Source organism: Monodon monoceros, unplaced genomic scaffold (genome assembly GCF_005190385.1).
Source record: "Monodon monoceros isolate NGI ecotype Baffin Bay Population unplaced genomic scaffold, NGI_Narwhal_1 Super_Scaffold_18, whole genome shotgun sequence".
NCBI classification, from domain to species: domain Eukaryota; kingdom Metazoa; phylum Chordata; class Mammalia; order Artiodactyla; family Monodontidae; genus Monodon; species Monodon monoceros.
In genome coordinates, this window is record NW_021703774.1 from 133,389,040 (window position 1) to 133,405,461 (window position 16,422).

Genomic DNA, 16,422 nt, shown 5'->3' on the forward strand with positions numbered 1-16,422 from the left:
ATGAGCAGTAGAGTGGTAAAGGGTGAAAGGAGGACCCTTGGGCAGAGACATAAAGGGGAAAACATGAGCTATGTCCTGTAAAATTCATATGTTGAAACTCTAACCCCTCGTGTGGTGGTATTTGGAGGGAGACCTTTGGGAGGCGCTTAGGTCATGAGAGTGGAGCCCTCGTGAATGACATCAGTGCTCTTATCAAGGAGACCCCATGGAGCTCCCTAGCCCCTTCCACCATGTGAGGGCACAACGAGAAGTCTGCGGCCTGAAAGAACACCCTCACCTGACCAGGCTAACACCCTGATCTCAGACTACCAGCCTCAGAACTGTGAGAAATACATTTCTGTTGTTGATAAGCCACCCAGTGTGTGGTATTTTGTTAGAGCAGCCCAGATGGACTAAGCCACTTAGAGGGATGGTGAGGACGGCCTCACAGGATACACTCCAGAGAGATTCCCCCCAAAGACCCTCTTCTTTCCCTGAAACTAATACTCATGATTGGAGAGAAATCATGCCCTGCTCCCGACAGCCAGCCGGCAGCGACTCACCCCGAGGCCACCCTCTCTGATCCTGGAATTGGGTCATACTGGCTGCAGTCATCTTCCAAGACCCTGATGTCTTCACAGTTGTCCTCATCAGAGCCATCCAGGCAGTCATTGTCTCCATTACACACCAGGTGGCGTTTCAGGCAGCGACCTGAGGAGAGGCCGTGGATGCTTCTAGAGTGTCCGGGACTCCTCCCCCTCCCTCATGACCTGCATCCATAGTCACCAAGTCCGTTCCACCCCTGAAATAGCCCTTCGATCCTCCCAGTCCTGTTCCATCCTCCTTCCATCCTCACTGCCTCTGCCCTCCCTCCAGCCTCCATGTCTCTCACCTGTAGCCCCCCAGCTCAGACCCTGCCCCAGGCTTGCTCTTTCCAATTCAGTCTCCACATTGCAGCCCCAGGGATCTTTCTAAAATTCCAGTCTGGCCATGTCATCCCTTGCTCTGCATCCTTCAGGACCTCCCCATTCCTCTGCTTCCAAATGTCACTGTCTGGCCCCCAGTAACCTACCTGGCCCATCCCCTGCCTCTCTTCCCAAAGCACTTATTCTGGGCTCGTTGTGAGTCCCTAAATCTCTGCGTTTTTGCACATTCTGTCTCCTAGCAAACTCTTTTTCATTTTCTAAGTCTCAGCTCAAGTACCATGTTGAATCCTGCCCTGACTGCCCAAAGCAGATTTAGGCGCCCCCGCCAGAGTCCGTACATTGGACCCTGTACATACACCCATTACACTGGCTATCACAGGACACTGTCATTGATTCCTTATAGGTCTGTCTCCCAAAGAGACTAGGAGTACTCTGAGATCAGGCACAAGGACTTTTCACCTCTGCATCACCAGCAGGTAGCACATTGTCTGGCCATCATATGTACCCAATCAGCATTTACTCAATGAATGGATGGATGAGTGAATTGTACCTTTTCCAACTCAATGGGTGTTCCAGCAAAGTTGCCTCAGATTTACTTGGGCTGCTGACTTGGCTTAAAATTCAGCTTCCTGGGTCCCATCCCAAACCCCAGAACAACAACTTCTAGGGGAAGGGCTCAGGAGCCTGCATTCTAACAAGCTCCTGGAGAACTGTTTTGCATATTAAGTTTGACAGGCACAGCTGTTATCCTTCTGAGATGCTACTCACCTGTCTCCTTACACTGGAAATCCTGTCCACACTGTGCTTGCTTCACACAAGCTGTGGGACCGTGACAGCTGGCTTGGTCCCAGACAGTCCCACTGCAGATGGTTCCCCCGAACTTGTTAGGCTGCAGGAGGCTCCGGTATCTGTACTAAATCAGATTTGGAACCAGACACATTCATTGTCTATCAATCAACTGAGATCGGTGCAGGCAGGTCTCAGCTTAACATAAGGAATGACTGTCTAATGATTGAGAGCTGCCTGCAAAGCTGTCTTTTGCAGGGATGAGTGATCATAAATGGCGGTGTTCAACCAGAGGTGGCACTGTCACCAGCTGGAATATTGAGTAGGGCCTCCAAACATCAAATGAGAGGTTTGGACTAGTTATTTCTAGGGTCTTCCTACTTGCTAGGAACAACCTCTGTCTCTCCCTTCTGAAGCCAGTTAGTACCTATTCATCTTTCAAGACTCACAGTTTACCTCCTCGGGAACAGACTTCCCTAACTAAGTAATATATTCTCAGTTCCCTATGTACCCTCTCTCCTAGCACTTGTCGTATAAGGTTGTGATTGATTGTCCACTTCTTTGTTTACGTTTCTCACTAGTTTAGGGAAAATTTGCACATAGGGTTAGGGTCAGCAAAGGGAGGGCCACGTCTTATTTGGCTTCATATACTTGGCACTTGATCTATGGTCAGTTACATGGTAGTCACCTTTAAAAAGATGTTTATTACTTTTCCTTTGAAGAATTTCTTCTGGTCATGGCATTTCCTCTTTCCTTGTGGCATGTCTCGTATGGTTCAGGTGGGGGTGACGTCACCCCCTCAGTCACAGGACGTGTGGATGTGAACGAGGCAGGGCAACCAGAGTACCAGTCATGTGCCAAGTTGCAATGATTGGTTCATGACTCGACCTTAGGGCAAATCATAGTCATCTCTGGGAAGTTTCTTTCAGAACTATTGGAAAAGATAGTTTCTTTTTAGCTGAAGTTGCTGGGAATTGTGGGTATCAAGTGGTCATCTTGCCTATTATAGAAAGAGCCCATCCAACAATTAGAGAGACAAAAAGAGCTCTGAAGACATCATCTGAGACCCTGTGTCCAGCTCTGACTGCAGATGAATAAATACTTACTGAAGGAAGGAGAGAAACAATAAAAATGCATACCAGCCTTGGGCTCAATGTTTTTATGACACTGTCTTCTCTAGGGTGTACAGTGTTAGATACTAGCGTATCAGGAAGAAGCCGAACAGTAAGATATTCCAAGAAATTGAAGTTCCATCCCTGTCTTTAAGAAGCTTAGAGATGGTTGAGGAGATAAAAAATATAACAATATAAAACATGCTGTATGAAGAGCTTCACACGGAGTGTCAGTCAGCACCATATTTTCTGCCGTCTCTTAGCCCACAGGCCCTAGCTTCAAAACTGTTAATAAGTAAATAGGAAGGCAATGATTTGAGAAGTAAGCGGATTGAGTTCCTGACCTGAATCTATTTATTACTTGCTGGGTAAAGTTATCAGAGCCTGGCACTTTCTGCCTCACTTTCCCAATCTATAAAATGAGGTGGCTTAGTTGACCTCACTAATCACAATGATTCCTTCGCCTGTGTCCTATAGTTGAAAGAGCACAGGCATGAGATTAGACCAACTTAGGGCCAAATCCTGGATTCACTGACCAACTGCCCATGAGCAAGTTACTTATCTTTTCTGAGCGACCACTGTCTAGTATGTAAAATGGGTATGATGGGACCTTACCTCGAAAGGGTTTTGTGAGAACTAAGTGACAGAAGGTCTGAGGACACACCTAGCCCTGGGCCTGGCATATCACTGGTGCTCAGTAAATGGAAGTGGTTTCCCACATCATTATCAGTGCAGCCTTTTCCAGATGCTTCCAGGGCTGAGTGTGAAGCTTCCCCTCCATTTCCTCTTGCCCACTTCTGCCTACTTAACTCCCTCTTAGCAAAGAGGCAGAGGTAGCAAAAAGAAGTGAGGATCCAACCTGCCCATTTACCTTCCCTGACTTTTAGTTAATAACAGCAATAAAAGATTTGTAAACTAGGTGAGAAGAGATTATAATTAGCGATCAGTATGGGAATAGGAGGATATTTTCATTTTCTACCCACTCTCTTGCCCTACAATGCAGTAAATAAAAGAGAGCTCATCATACAAATGTATAGCCAATTCTCTTTCTCAACCTTGAAAACATTCATCAGTTATAAGACCTGAAGTTACCATCATGGTGATGATGGTGATGGTAGCTACCAGTTATTGAGTGCTTACTATGGCCCAAACCCTTTACATTCTTTATGTCAGTTAGTCCTCACAAGTCTAGGGGGTTAAGTACTATTAATGATCCCATTTTAAGCTGGGTTAGAATTTCAGTTCTGCCACTTACGGTATATGTGTCACTGGGTAAATTACTTAACGTCTCTGACCCTCGGTTTTCTCGTCTGTAAGATGAGAGAGATGAGAGTGTTCTGAAGATTAGTGATAACACAGGTAAAGACATCAGCATTCTGCATGGTTCTGGTATGCGCTTAGTAATAATAGTTATCAACATCGTCATCATCCTCGTAGCTAGCTGTTGGGCTACTCTGGAAGGATTATGACTGAGTGGGAATTGGATTAGGTGACGTCTAATATCACTTACTACTCTCCATATAGCTCCGGGAGAGGCAGGAGAGGCATATAGCTCAGGTTCATGGGCATTTTGGAATCAGACTGACCAAGTTTTAAATCGAGGCTCTACCACATTCTTACTGGGCAAACTAAGCAAAGGGATTGAGTGGTGTCTGTCACCTACTGTTGGCTGTGAAAGTCAAATAAGAAGATGATTTATTTAAAGCATTAGCACAGTCCTTGGTATACAGAAATTATTTAATAATGGCGACTATATATTGTCATTATCATCCTTCCTGTGGTTTCTGTACTTGGAATGATGGTGCAGACATGAGGTTCATTCCCACCCGCTCCTTATTTTCTAGGTTGTTATCAAATAAGGAAGACATTGTATTGCAGAAAGGTTGGTGAGGATACTTCCCTTGGGACCTCTCCGTGCCATTACCCGTGGTTGGTATCATTAAGACATAATTTTCTTTTCTAGCTAGTAGAAAATGTTTCTTTCCAGAAATGCACGTCATTGATTGAGTGATTTTGAGAGGAAGAAAAATATTAATAGAAAGAAACTCAGATGGTCTTTCAGTTAAAAAATTAACAGAATTTAATTATTTTAAGGATTACTTTAAAGACACATGTCTTTTTGAGTCCCTAAGAAAGTAATAAACGTTGATTTAAACTGTAAGTCATTCACCTGTGCTATCTGCTATCTAAACAGCAGCACAAGAGAAAAATGTAGCTTTAGGATGCTGTTTAAATGTATAATAGGTTGACTAAAGGCCATGCAAAGAAATTAAGTCCTAATCCTTGAAAGTTGTAAATGTTATCTTATTTGGAAAAAGGATCTTTGCAGACATCATTAATTTGGAGAAATTACTCTGGATTATCCAGGAGGACCCTAAATGCCATCACAGTGTCCTTATAAGAGGAAAGCAGAGGGAGAGTTCACATAGACACATAAAGGAGACACAGAGAAGGGAAGGGGTGATGCAGACAGGAGCAGAGATTGGAGCAAGGCAGCCACCAAAAGCTGGAAGGAGCAAAGAACGGCTTCTCCCCTAGAGCTTCCAGAGAGAGCCTGGCCGTGCTGACACCTTGATTGCAGACTTCTGGTCTCCAGAACTCTTGAGAGAATACATTTCTGTCGTTCTGAGCCAACCAGTCTTTGGCATTTGTTACAGCAGGCTCAGAAAATGAATCCAGGATGTCAAGGCAGAATGAGAATTGGGGGCCAGATATTTTTAAACTGGGACATCTAAGATTCTTTGGCATATCCTAGAGATGGGAGAGGCAAAATCATAAACTTTAGCCTTCAAAGTTGAATAAACTAGCTCCAAATGGTGTTTCTGCCAGTGTCATCAAAACTTCACAGGGCACTTTTTTTTTTTTTTTTTTTGCGGTATGCGGGGCTCTTGCTGTTGTGGCCTCTCCCGTTGCGGAGCGCAGGCTCAGCGGCCGTGGCTCACGGGCCCAGCCGCTCCGTGGCATGTGGGATCCTCCCGGACCAGGGCACGAACCCGCACCCCCTGCATCGGCAGGCAGACTCCCAACCACCGCGCCACCAGGGAAGCCCCACAGGGCACTTTTGCATCTAACTGAGGAGGGGGTCTGGAGGCAGGAGGACTATCAGTGAGAGAAGAGCAGGGCTTGATTCAAGGCAATGGGAGTGAGGTTGGAGAGGAAGGCACAGATAGGAAGTATAGAAACAGCTCACATTTATTGAACACTTACTTTGTGCCAGATGCCATGAAAAGCACTTTGCATGCATTACTCATTTAACGCTCTCAATAACTCTATGGTGTAAGTACTGTTTCAACTCCCATTTATAGATTAGGAATCAGAGGCACAGAGAAGGTAAAAATTATGTCCAAAGTAACACAGCAAATAAGGTGCAAGCCAGAATCTAAGCTGCAGAATCGAAGCTAAAAAACAGGCTTGACAGCAATAGGCTAATAGACAAGGTTCGGCAGTGATGTACCACGTCTGGGCTGCACCCACCCTGGGTGCATCCAGTAAAGGCATGTGTCGTCTGCAGAGATTTTAAAATACTAAGAAAACAGGGCTTCCCTGGTGGTGCAGTGGTTGAGAGTCCGCCTGTCGATGCAGGGGACGCAGGTTCGTGCCCCGGTCCGGGAGGATCCCACATGCCGTGGAGCGGCTGAGCCCGTGAGCCATGGCCGCTGAGCCTGCGCGTCCGGAGCCTGTGCTCCGCAACGGGAGAGGCCACAGCAGTGAGAGGCCCGCATACCGCAAAAAAAAAAAAAAAGATAAAATACTAAGAAAACAGAATAGAAGTTAGTCTTCTTTCTATTGTCACCATGAGCCAGTGATTCTGAACAAAGACAAAATTGTAATACTCCTCCCTGACAGAGCCGAGTGCTCTCAACATCCCCCTTATGCCACTGAGTTTAGCGATCATTTTGGACCAATTAAAACCACTTAGATGGGCAAGATAGATACACATCTGTTCATTGGGCATGTCAGCCTTTTCAGTGCATGAAAGTGAAATCCTCAGGAACACCCTGTGTGACACGCTTTGGTTTATCTCAGTTCCTCATAGGTCATGGACAGCTTGGCATTTTGTTCCTAAGCCATTGGTCCCTCCAGATGACCCTCATTGGAAGGTAATACATAGGCCAGGACCCAGAGTGGCCAGTGGGGATCAGTGTGCCCATGTCCGGAGTGCCACTTTTCTGCATCTAAGCCATAACATACACATCTTTTGCAACCTTATCCAAATGCCTTACAAACAAAATCAGAAGAGGCAGAAATAAGTTCCACCAGCCACGTGCGTATGGCTTCTGAATACCCTTTTCTCCCCAGGCCTCTAGATTTATAGACGTGACTGTTTATCTCCATTTGAATGCCTAGTACACAATTTAAATGTTAAATGCTCCAAAATTGGTCATAAATGTCTCACCTTTTTCTCCTGGCATGGAAAGCAATCTGTCCACTCTCCCCAGTTGCCCAGCTGGCAGGAAACAGCTGTGGGAGTAGAACTCTGAACAGCCCGACTGACTCTCCTAAAGAGAGAAGAGACCCCTTGCTTCAATTTTTAAATTTTTTATCATGATCATTTTAATTTTTGTAATTATAAATTCAAAACGGTCTTTTAACATGACAGTATCTTAATAATATGAAAACAGGTGCTGAATTTTTCTCCAGCTTTATTGAGGCATAATTGACAACAATCGTATGGTATATTTAGGATGACCAACGTGATGGTTTGACATACATATACATTGTGACATGATTATCACAACCAAGGGAAACACATCCATCACCTCCCATAGTTGCCTTTTTTTTTCTTTCTTTTTTTTTTTTTTGGTGTGGTAAAAACACTTCAGATCTACTCTCCTAGCAAATTCCAAGTGTACAATACACTATTACTAACTATAGTCACTATGCTGTGCGTCAGAACCCCAGACCTTTTTCAGCTTATGACAGAAAGTTTATATCCTATGACCAGCCTCTCCCCATGTTCCTGACCCCACAAGCCCCTTGTAACCACTATTCTACTATCTGGCTTTATGAGTTAGACTTTTTTTAGATTCCACATATAAGTGAGATCATGCAGTATTGTCTTTTTCTGTCTGGCTTATTTCACTTAGCATAATGTCCTCCAGGTTCATTAACGTTGTCACAGATGGAAGGATTTTCTTCTTTTCTTTATGGATGAACAGATGCTAATTTTTTAATTTATAAAGGTTACCCCTTGATTTGGGCATCTGGGTACCTGTAGCTGTAGAACATGAACCAATATCACAATATATATTCCCTTAGCCTTAAAGTTATCTGGAAGTGGGAGTGGGGATGAGCAGGGAAAGGAGAGGAACGTCCATAAATGCAGTTATTTTTACTTGGAACACTGGGCTGTAAGGGTACTTCTAACACTAGAATGATTCTATCTTCCTTCTTAAGAATTGCATGTGCTGTTTTTAAAACAAAAGTTATATGGCCTAATGCTCTTTTCTTCCCCAATATTTTATTGTGTTAAAATACATGTAACATAAAATTTACATTTTACCGTAACCATTTTGAAGCTTACAGTTCAGTGGCATTAAGTACATTCCTATTGTTGTGCAACCATCACCAGTTTCCATCTTCAGAACTCTTTTCCTTTCCCTGCATCAATTTTGAGATGTAAAATTTAAGCAACAACAGCAAAAGAGTTTTGCACGTTTTCCCTCCGATCATTTCCAGTTTTAAGAAATGAACAATAGGGCTTCCCTGGTGGCGCAGTGGTTGAGAGTCCGCCTGCCGATGCAGGGGACCCGGGTTCGTGCCCCGGTCCGGGAAGATCCCACATGCCGTGGAGCGACTGGGCCTGTGAGCCATGGCCGCTGAGCCTGCGCGTCCGGAGCCTGTGCTCCGCAATGGGAGAGGCCACAACAGTGAGAGGCCCGCGTACCGCAAAAAAAAAAAAAAAAAAGAAATGAAGAATAAAAATGTATTGTGCCTCTACTGTATGCAGGGATGATGCTGTAGTACTTCAGAACTCATGCTAATTATGCTGTGAACTGCTACACGCGATGAATGATGCCCCCTATGCTGAAACCCCAAACAGGAAGCTCTAGTATCATCAGGAAAGTGATGTTCACCTTTATCACTGGTTCTCAGACTTTGGTCCCAGGAACATTTTATACTCTAACAAACTATTGAGGACTCTGAAGAGCTTTTGTTTAACGGGACTGGGTCGATCGACAGTCACAGAATCCAAACATCAAAACTGAGAAATTTTGAAGTATTTATTTATCCATTTAAAATTACAACAAAACCATTACATGTTACCATATATGTTTATTTAAAAATCCATTTCCAAGAAACATAATTATTGAAAAGAGTGTTACTGTTTTATGTTTTTGCAAATCTCTTTTGATGTCTGGTTTAGTAGAAAGCAGCTAGATTCTCATTTCTGCTTCTTCATTCAATATGTTGCTTTATGTTGCTTTGGTTGAAATCTATGAAGAAACTCCAGCCTCATACAGTTATGTAGTTGAAAAAAATTATGTAGTTGAGGAGTGTTTTAATAGTCTTCTCAGATAATTTTGGATGTTCTTTGATGCTACACCAAATCTTGAAAAGCAGTCATTTCTTAAATGTTAATTGCACTTGGAACCTGAAATCCTATCAATGAATGTTTTATACTCTGTTACATTAAAACCCATTGGTCTATGTATCCTTTAAATGTATCTGGTACCCATACATGATTTTTATAACATCAGACATTGGAAATTTACAAAACAATGGTTCTCTGAGTGTACATGTCTTAAAAATACTCACATTTCACTATAACATATTAATAAGTCAAATTTATTAATATTACCAGTGATCTCAAGTTCATGGTAGTGAATTTGTCTTCCAAAATTTTAATTTTCGTTTGAAAGCCCAAATTTTGTCATTGGTAACAAATAATGCCGTTTGTTTTCCTGGAAGTAATAGGCCCTCTGCTCATTTTTGAGACAATGTCTGCCAAGTATCTTAGCCTGAATAACCATAGTTTGTTTGGCAGTTATTCTGTCAAGTAAAAACAGTGTTCCAGGAAAAAGGCATCAACACTGACTTACAACTCAAACAATTGTTTTTTCTCAAGAAAAAACATGTACCGTACCCTCATACTTAGGTACAGTAGAAGTTCTTTATGCATCTTTTCCATTTTGCCACAAATAATATTTAAGTAACATGTATTCAAAGATTGGGTTTTAATAAAATTAACAATTTAAACTATTTTCAGGACTTTTCTAAGTGAAACAATTTCTTTCCTGTGAGTTTGGTGTCAATGCCTTGATTTGTATCAAGGCTACAGTAGTTTTAGCAACCATTAATTTTTTTTTTCTTTTTAATTTTTGAATTTTATTTAATTTATTTTTTTATACAGCAGGTTCTTATTAGTCATCCATTTTATACACATCAGTGTATACATGTCAATCCCAATCTCCCAATTCATCACATCTCCACCCCCTGCCCCCGCTGCTTTACCCCCTTGGTGTCCATACGTTTGTTCTCTACATCTGTGTCTCTATTTCTGCCATGAAAACCAGTTCATCTGTGCCATTTTCTAGGTTCCACATATATGTATTAATGTATGATATTTGTTTTTCTCTTTTTGACTTACTTCACTCTGTATGACAGTCTCTAGATCCATCCACGTCTCAACAAATGACCCAATTTCTTTCCTTTTTATGACTGAGTAATATTCCATTGTATATATGTACCACAACTTCTTTATCCATTCATCTGTCGATGGGCATTTAGGTTGCTTCCATGACGTGGCTATTGTAAATAGTGCTACAATGAACATTGGGGTGCATGTTTCTTTTTGTATTATGGTTTTCTCTGGGTATATGCCCAGTGGTGGGATTGCTGGATCATATGTTAATTCTATTTTTAGTTTTTTAAGGAACCTCCATACTGTTCTCCAGAGTGGCTGTATCAATTTACATTCCCACCAACAGTGCAAGAGGGTTCCCTTTTCTCCACACCCTCTCCAGCATTTGTTGTTTGTAGATTTTCTGATGATGCCCATTTTAACTGGTGTGAGGTGATACCTCATTGTAGTTTTGATTTGCATTTGTCTAATAATTAATGACGTTGAGCAGCTTTTCATGTGCCTCTTGGCCATCTGTATGTCTTCTTTGGAAAATGTCTATTTAGGTCTTCTACCCATTATTGAATTGGGTTGTTTGTTTTTTTAATATTGAGATGCATGAGCTGTTTATATATTTAGGAGATTAATCCTTTGTCCATCGATTTGTTTGCAAATATTTTATCCCATTCTGAGGGATGTCTTTTCGTCTTGTTTATGGTTTCCTTTGCTGTGCAAAAGCTTTGAAGTTTCATTAGCTCCCATTTGTGTTTTTTTGTTTCTATTTCCATTAGGAGGTGGATCAAAAAAGATCTTGCTGTGATTTATGTCAAAGAGTGTTCTTCCTATGTTTTCCTCTAAGAGGTTTAGAGTGTCTGGTCTTACATTTAGGTCTCTAATCCATTTTGAGTTTATTTTTTTGTATGGTGTTAGGGAGTGTTCTAATTTCATTCTTTTACATGTAGCTGTCCAGTTTTCCCAGCAACACTTATTGAAGAGACTGCCTTTTCTCCATTGTATATCCTTGCCTCCTTTGTCATAAATTAGTTGACCATAGGTGCGTGGGTTTATCTCTGGGCTTTCTATCTTGTTCCATTGATCTATGTTTCTGTTTTTGTGCCAGTACCATACTGTCTTGATTACTGTAGCTTTGTAGTATAGTATGAAGTCAGGGAGTCTGATTCCTCCAGCTCCGTTTTTTTCCCTCAAGACTGCTTTAGCTATTAGGGGTCTTTTGTGTCTCCATACAAATTTTAAGATTTTTTGTTCTAGTTCTGTAAAAAATGCCATTGGTAATTTCATAGGGATTGCACTGAATCTTTAGATTGCTTTGAGTAGTATAGTCATTTTCACAATATTGATTATTCCAATCCAAGAACACGGTATATCTCTCCATCTGTTCGTATCATCTTTAATGTCTTTCATCACTGTCTTATAGTTTTCTGCATACAGGTCTTTTGTCTCCCAAGGTAGGTTTATTCCTAGGTATTTTATTCTTTTCGTTGCAGTGGTAAATGGGAGTGTTTCCTTAATTACTTTTTCAGATTTTTTATCATTAGTGTATAGGAATGCAAGAGATTTCTGTGCCTTAATTTTGTACCCTGCAACTTTACCATATTCATTGATTAGCTCTAGTAGTTTTCTGGTGACGTCTTTAGGATTCTCTATGTATAGTATCATGTCATCTGCAAACAGTGACAGTTTTACTTCTTCTTTTCCAATTTGTATTCCATTTATTTCTTTTTCTTCTCCGATTGCCATGGCTAGGACTTCCAAAACTATGTTTAGTAGTAGTGGTGAGAGTGGACATCCTTGTCTTGTTCCTGATCTTAGAGGAAATGCTTTCAGTTTTTCACCATTGAGAATGATGTTTGCTGTGGGTTTGTCATATATGGCCTTTATTATGTTGAGGTAGGTTCCCTCTATGCCCACTTTCTGGACGGTTTTTATCATAAATAGGTGTTGAATTTTGTCAAAAGCTTTTTCTGCATCTATTGACATGATCATATGGTTTTTATTCTTCAGTTTGTTAATATGGTGTATCACATTGATTGACTTGCATATATTGAAGAATCCTTGCATCCCTGGGATAAATCCCACTTGATCATGGTGTATGACCCTTTTAATGTATTGTTGGATTCTGTTTGCTAGCATTTTGTTGAGGAATTTTGCATCTATATTCATCAGTGATATTGGTCTGTAATTTTCTTTTTTTGTAGTACCTTTGTCTGGTTTTGGTATCAGGGTGATGGTGGCCTCATAGAATGAGTTTGGGAGTGTTCCTTCCTCTGCAGTTTTTTGGAAGAGTTTGAGAAGGATGGGTGTTAGCTCTTCTCTAAATGTTTGATAGAATTCACCTGTGAAGCATCTGGTCCTGGACTTTTGTTTGTTGGAAGATTTTTAATCACAGTTTCAATTTCATTACTTGTGATTGGTCTGTGCATATTTTCTATTTCTTCCTGGTTCAGTCTTGTAAGGTTATACCTTTCTAAGAATTTGTCCATTTCTTCCAGGTTGTCCATTTTATTGGCATAGAGTTGCTTGTAGTAGTCTCTTAGGATGCTTTGTATTTCTATGGTGTCTGTTGTAACTTCTCCTTTTTCATTTCTAATTTTATTGATTTCACTTCTCTCCCTCTTTTTCTTGATGAGTCTGGCTAATGGTTTATCAATTTTGTTTATCTTCTCAAAGAACCAGCTTTTAGTTTTATTGATCTTTGCTATTGTTTTCTTTGTTTCTATTTCATTTATTTCTGCTCTATCTTTATGATTTCTTTCCTTCTACTAACTTTGGGTTTTGTTTGTTCTTCTTTCTCTAGTTCCTTTAGGTGTAAGGTTAGATTGTTTATTTGAGATTTTTCTTGTTTCTTGAGGTAGGCTTGTATAGCTATAAACTTCCCTCTTAGAACTGCTTTTGCTGCATCCCATAGGTTTTGGAGTGTCGTGTTTTCATTGTCATTTGTCTCTAGGTATTTTTTGATTTCTTCTTTGGTTTCTTCAGTGATCTCTTGGTTATTTAGTAATGTATTGTTTAGCCTCCATGTGTTTGTGTTTTTTACATTTTTTTCCCTGTAATTCGTTTCTAATCTCATAGCGTTGTGGTCAGAAAAGATGCTTGATATGATTTCAATTTTCTTAAATTTACTGAGGCTTGATTTGTGTCCCAAGATATGATCTCTCCTGGAGAATATTCTGTGTGCACTTGAGAAGAAAGTGTAATCTGCTGTTTTTGGATGGAATGTCCTATAAATATCAGTTAAATCTATCTGGTCTATTGTGTCATTTAAAGCTTCTGTTTCCTTATTTATTTTCATTTTGGATGATCTGTCCATTGGTGTAAGTGAGGTGTTAAAGTCCCCCACTATTATTGTGTTCCTACCAATATCCTCTTATATAGCTGTTAGCATTTGCCTTATGTATTTAGGTGCTCCTGTGTTGGGTGCATATATATTTATAATTGTTATATCTTGTTCTTGGATTGATCCCTTGATAATTATGTAGTGTCTTTCCTTGTCTCTTGTAACATTCTTTATTTTAAAGTCTATTTTATCTGATATGAGTATTGCTGCTGCAGCTTTCTTTTGATTTCCATTTACATGGAATATCTTTTTCCATCCCCTCACTTTCAGTCTGTTGTGTCCCTAGGTCTGAAGTGGGTCTCATGTAGACAGCATATATATGGGTCTTGTTTTTGTAGCCATTCAGCAAGCCTGTGTCTTTTGGTTGGAGCATTTAATCCATTCACGTTGAAGGTAATTATCAATATGTTTGTTCCTATGACCATTTTCTTAATTGTTTTGGTTTTTTTTTTGTAGGTCCTTTTCTTCTCTTGTGTTTCCCACTTAGAGAAGTTCCTTTAGCATTTGTTGTAGAGCTGATTTGGTGGTGCTGAATTCTCTTAGCTTTTGCTTGTCTGTAAGGCTTTTGATTTCTCCGTCGAATCTGAGATCCTTGCTGGGTAGAGTAATCTTAGTTGTAGGTTCTTCCCTTTCATCACTTTAAGTATATCATGCCACTCCCTTCTGGCTTGTAGAGTTTCTGCTGAGAAATCAGCTCTTAACCTTATGGGAGCTCCCTTGTATGTTATTTGTCAGTTTTTCCTTGCTGCTTTCAATAATTTTTCTTTGTCTTTAATTTTTGCCAATTTGATTACTATGTGTCTTGGCGTGTTTCTCCTTGGGTTTATCCTGTATGGGACTCACTGCGCTTCCTGGACTTGAGTGGCTATTTCCTTTCCCATGTTAGGGAAGTTTTCGACTATAATCTCTTCAAATATTTTCTCGGGTCCTCTCTCTCTCTCTTCTTCTTCTGTGACCCCTATAATGTGAACGTTGTTGCGTTTAATGTTGTCCCAGGGGTCTCTTAGGCTGTCTTCATTTCTTTTCATTCTTTTTTCTTTATTCTGTTCTGCAGCAGTGAATTCCACCATTCTGTCTTCCAGGTCACTTATCTGTTCTTCTGCCTCAGTTATTCTGCTGTTGTTTCCTTCTAGTGTAGTTTTCATTTCAGTTATTGTATTGTTCATCTCTGTTTGTTTGTACTTTAATTCTTCTAGGTCTTTGTTAAACATTTCTTGCATCTTCTTGATCTTTGCCTCCATTCATTTTCCGAGGTCCTGGATCATCTTCACTATCATTATTCTGAATTCTTTTTCTGGAAGGTTGCTTGTCTCCACTTCATTTAGTTGTTTTCTGGGGTTTTATCTTGTTCCTTCATCTGGTACATAGCCCTCTGCCTTTTCTTCTTGTCTGTCTTTCTGTGAATGTGGTTTTTGTTCCACAGGCTGCAGGATTGTAGTTCTTCTTGCTTCTGCTGTCTGCCCTCTGGTGGATGAGGCTATCTAAGAGGCTTGTGCAAGTTTCCTGATGGGAGGGACTGGCCCACCATTACTTTTACACTGTCAGTGCAAACATAAACACAGTGAAAAGAGCGAATAATGTCTTAGTATTATTGTAAAATTGTTTTGAACACCCAGGCATCACCCTGAAAACATCTTGGGGACTCCCTGGAGTCTGTAGACCACACTTTGAGAAAATCTGATCTATAAAATGATGCTGGTATAGAGTGCCAGCCCTATTATCCCTTCAAAAAAACTTCAGTGCTCAGCTCACCATCTTCCTCTCTACTCCAGTTCCTCTCATCATGCTGGGAGACCTCAGCATCCCTATAAATGAACCATCCAATGCTCTGCACTCTCAGTTGCTCCTTTTCTTCCTCTCCAATGACCCTTTTCTTCACTCTATTATCTTCCATGTTTTCATCCTGGACTTCCTTACTCTCTGAAACAGCTTCTCCTCCAAATCACTAATTCATGAGTCACCTGTAAATAGTTATCTGGGGCTCCACAGCCTCATCTCCTTCTATATCTATATGCTTAAGGATTCCCGTGCACTTTTCTTGGACCTCATTGTGGGCTCCATTGACACCTAAGCTTTCTCTCTCTCAATAAGACCTCTCCTATCTTCATTTTCCTTTATAATCAGTTTTGATTTCGTGATCCATCATTTTAAAATTTTAATTATGTCCTGAATTCCTGGACCCCACTGTTCCCTTGATCACACCTACCTGTAAAACCCAATCGTGAAAGAATCCAGCTATCTTTCTCCTGGGTGACTCCTAGGTATCTTTCAGTCTCATCATAAACATCAGTTCCTTAGGAAAACATTTCTCAACACCCAGGCTGATAGATATCTCCCTTCATATGATTTGTCAATCTCTGCACATCTTCTTCTCAACACTTAATTTTCATACTTATAATGTTTGTATAATTTCTGCCTTCTCCACCAGATCATAATCTCTATGAAGGCAGGTACTTGTACTGTTCATATGTTTGCTACTGAACTCCTGGCACTTATCATGGTGCCAGACCCAAGGAAGGTGGTCAGTAAATATTTAGGAGAGGAAAGAAAATAAGGGAGAAAAGGAGGGAGAAAGTGAGGGAGGGAGAGGGGGGAAGGAAGGAAGGGAGGAAGGAAGGAACGAAGGAAAGAAGGAAGGATAAAAAGGGGATAGAAGGAATGAAGCCAATGTATGGGAAATAGAATGACATTGTTTAGGAA

The 16,422-nt window shown here is 40.8% G+C and overlaps 1 protein-coding gene across 2 annotated transcripts in view; it reads right to left on the reverse strand.

The window, feature by feature from the left end:
* C8A (complement C8 alpha chain) overlaps window positions 1-16,422 on the reverse strand; it is a 65,990-nt gene that overhangs the window by 39,677 nt on the left and 9,891 nt on the right. The window contains exons 2-4 of one of the 2 annotated variants that reach the window (XM_029228665.1): window positions 7,200-7,302; window positions 1,674-1,818; window positions 543-690 (exon numbers count right to left, since the gene is read on the reverse strand). In XM_029228665.1, the coding sequence (XP_029084498.1) occupies window positions 543-690; window positions 1,674-1,818; window positions 7,200-7,302 (396 nt within the window). Of the gene's footprint in view, window positions 1-542; window positions 691-1,673; window positions 1,819-2,379; window positions 2,581-7,199; window positions 7,303-16,422 lie in introns of those variants that run through there. The other variant, XM_029228666.1, reaches the window with a different exon arrangement.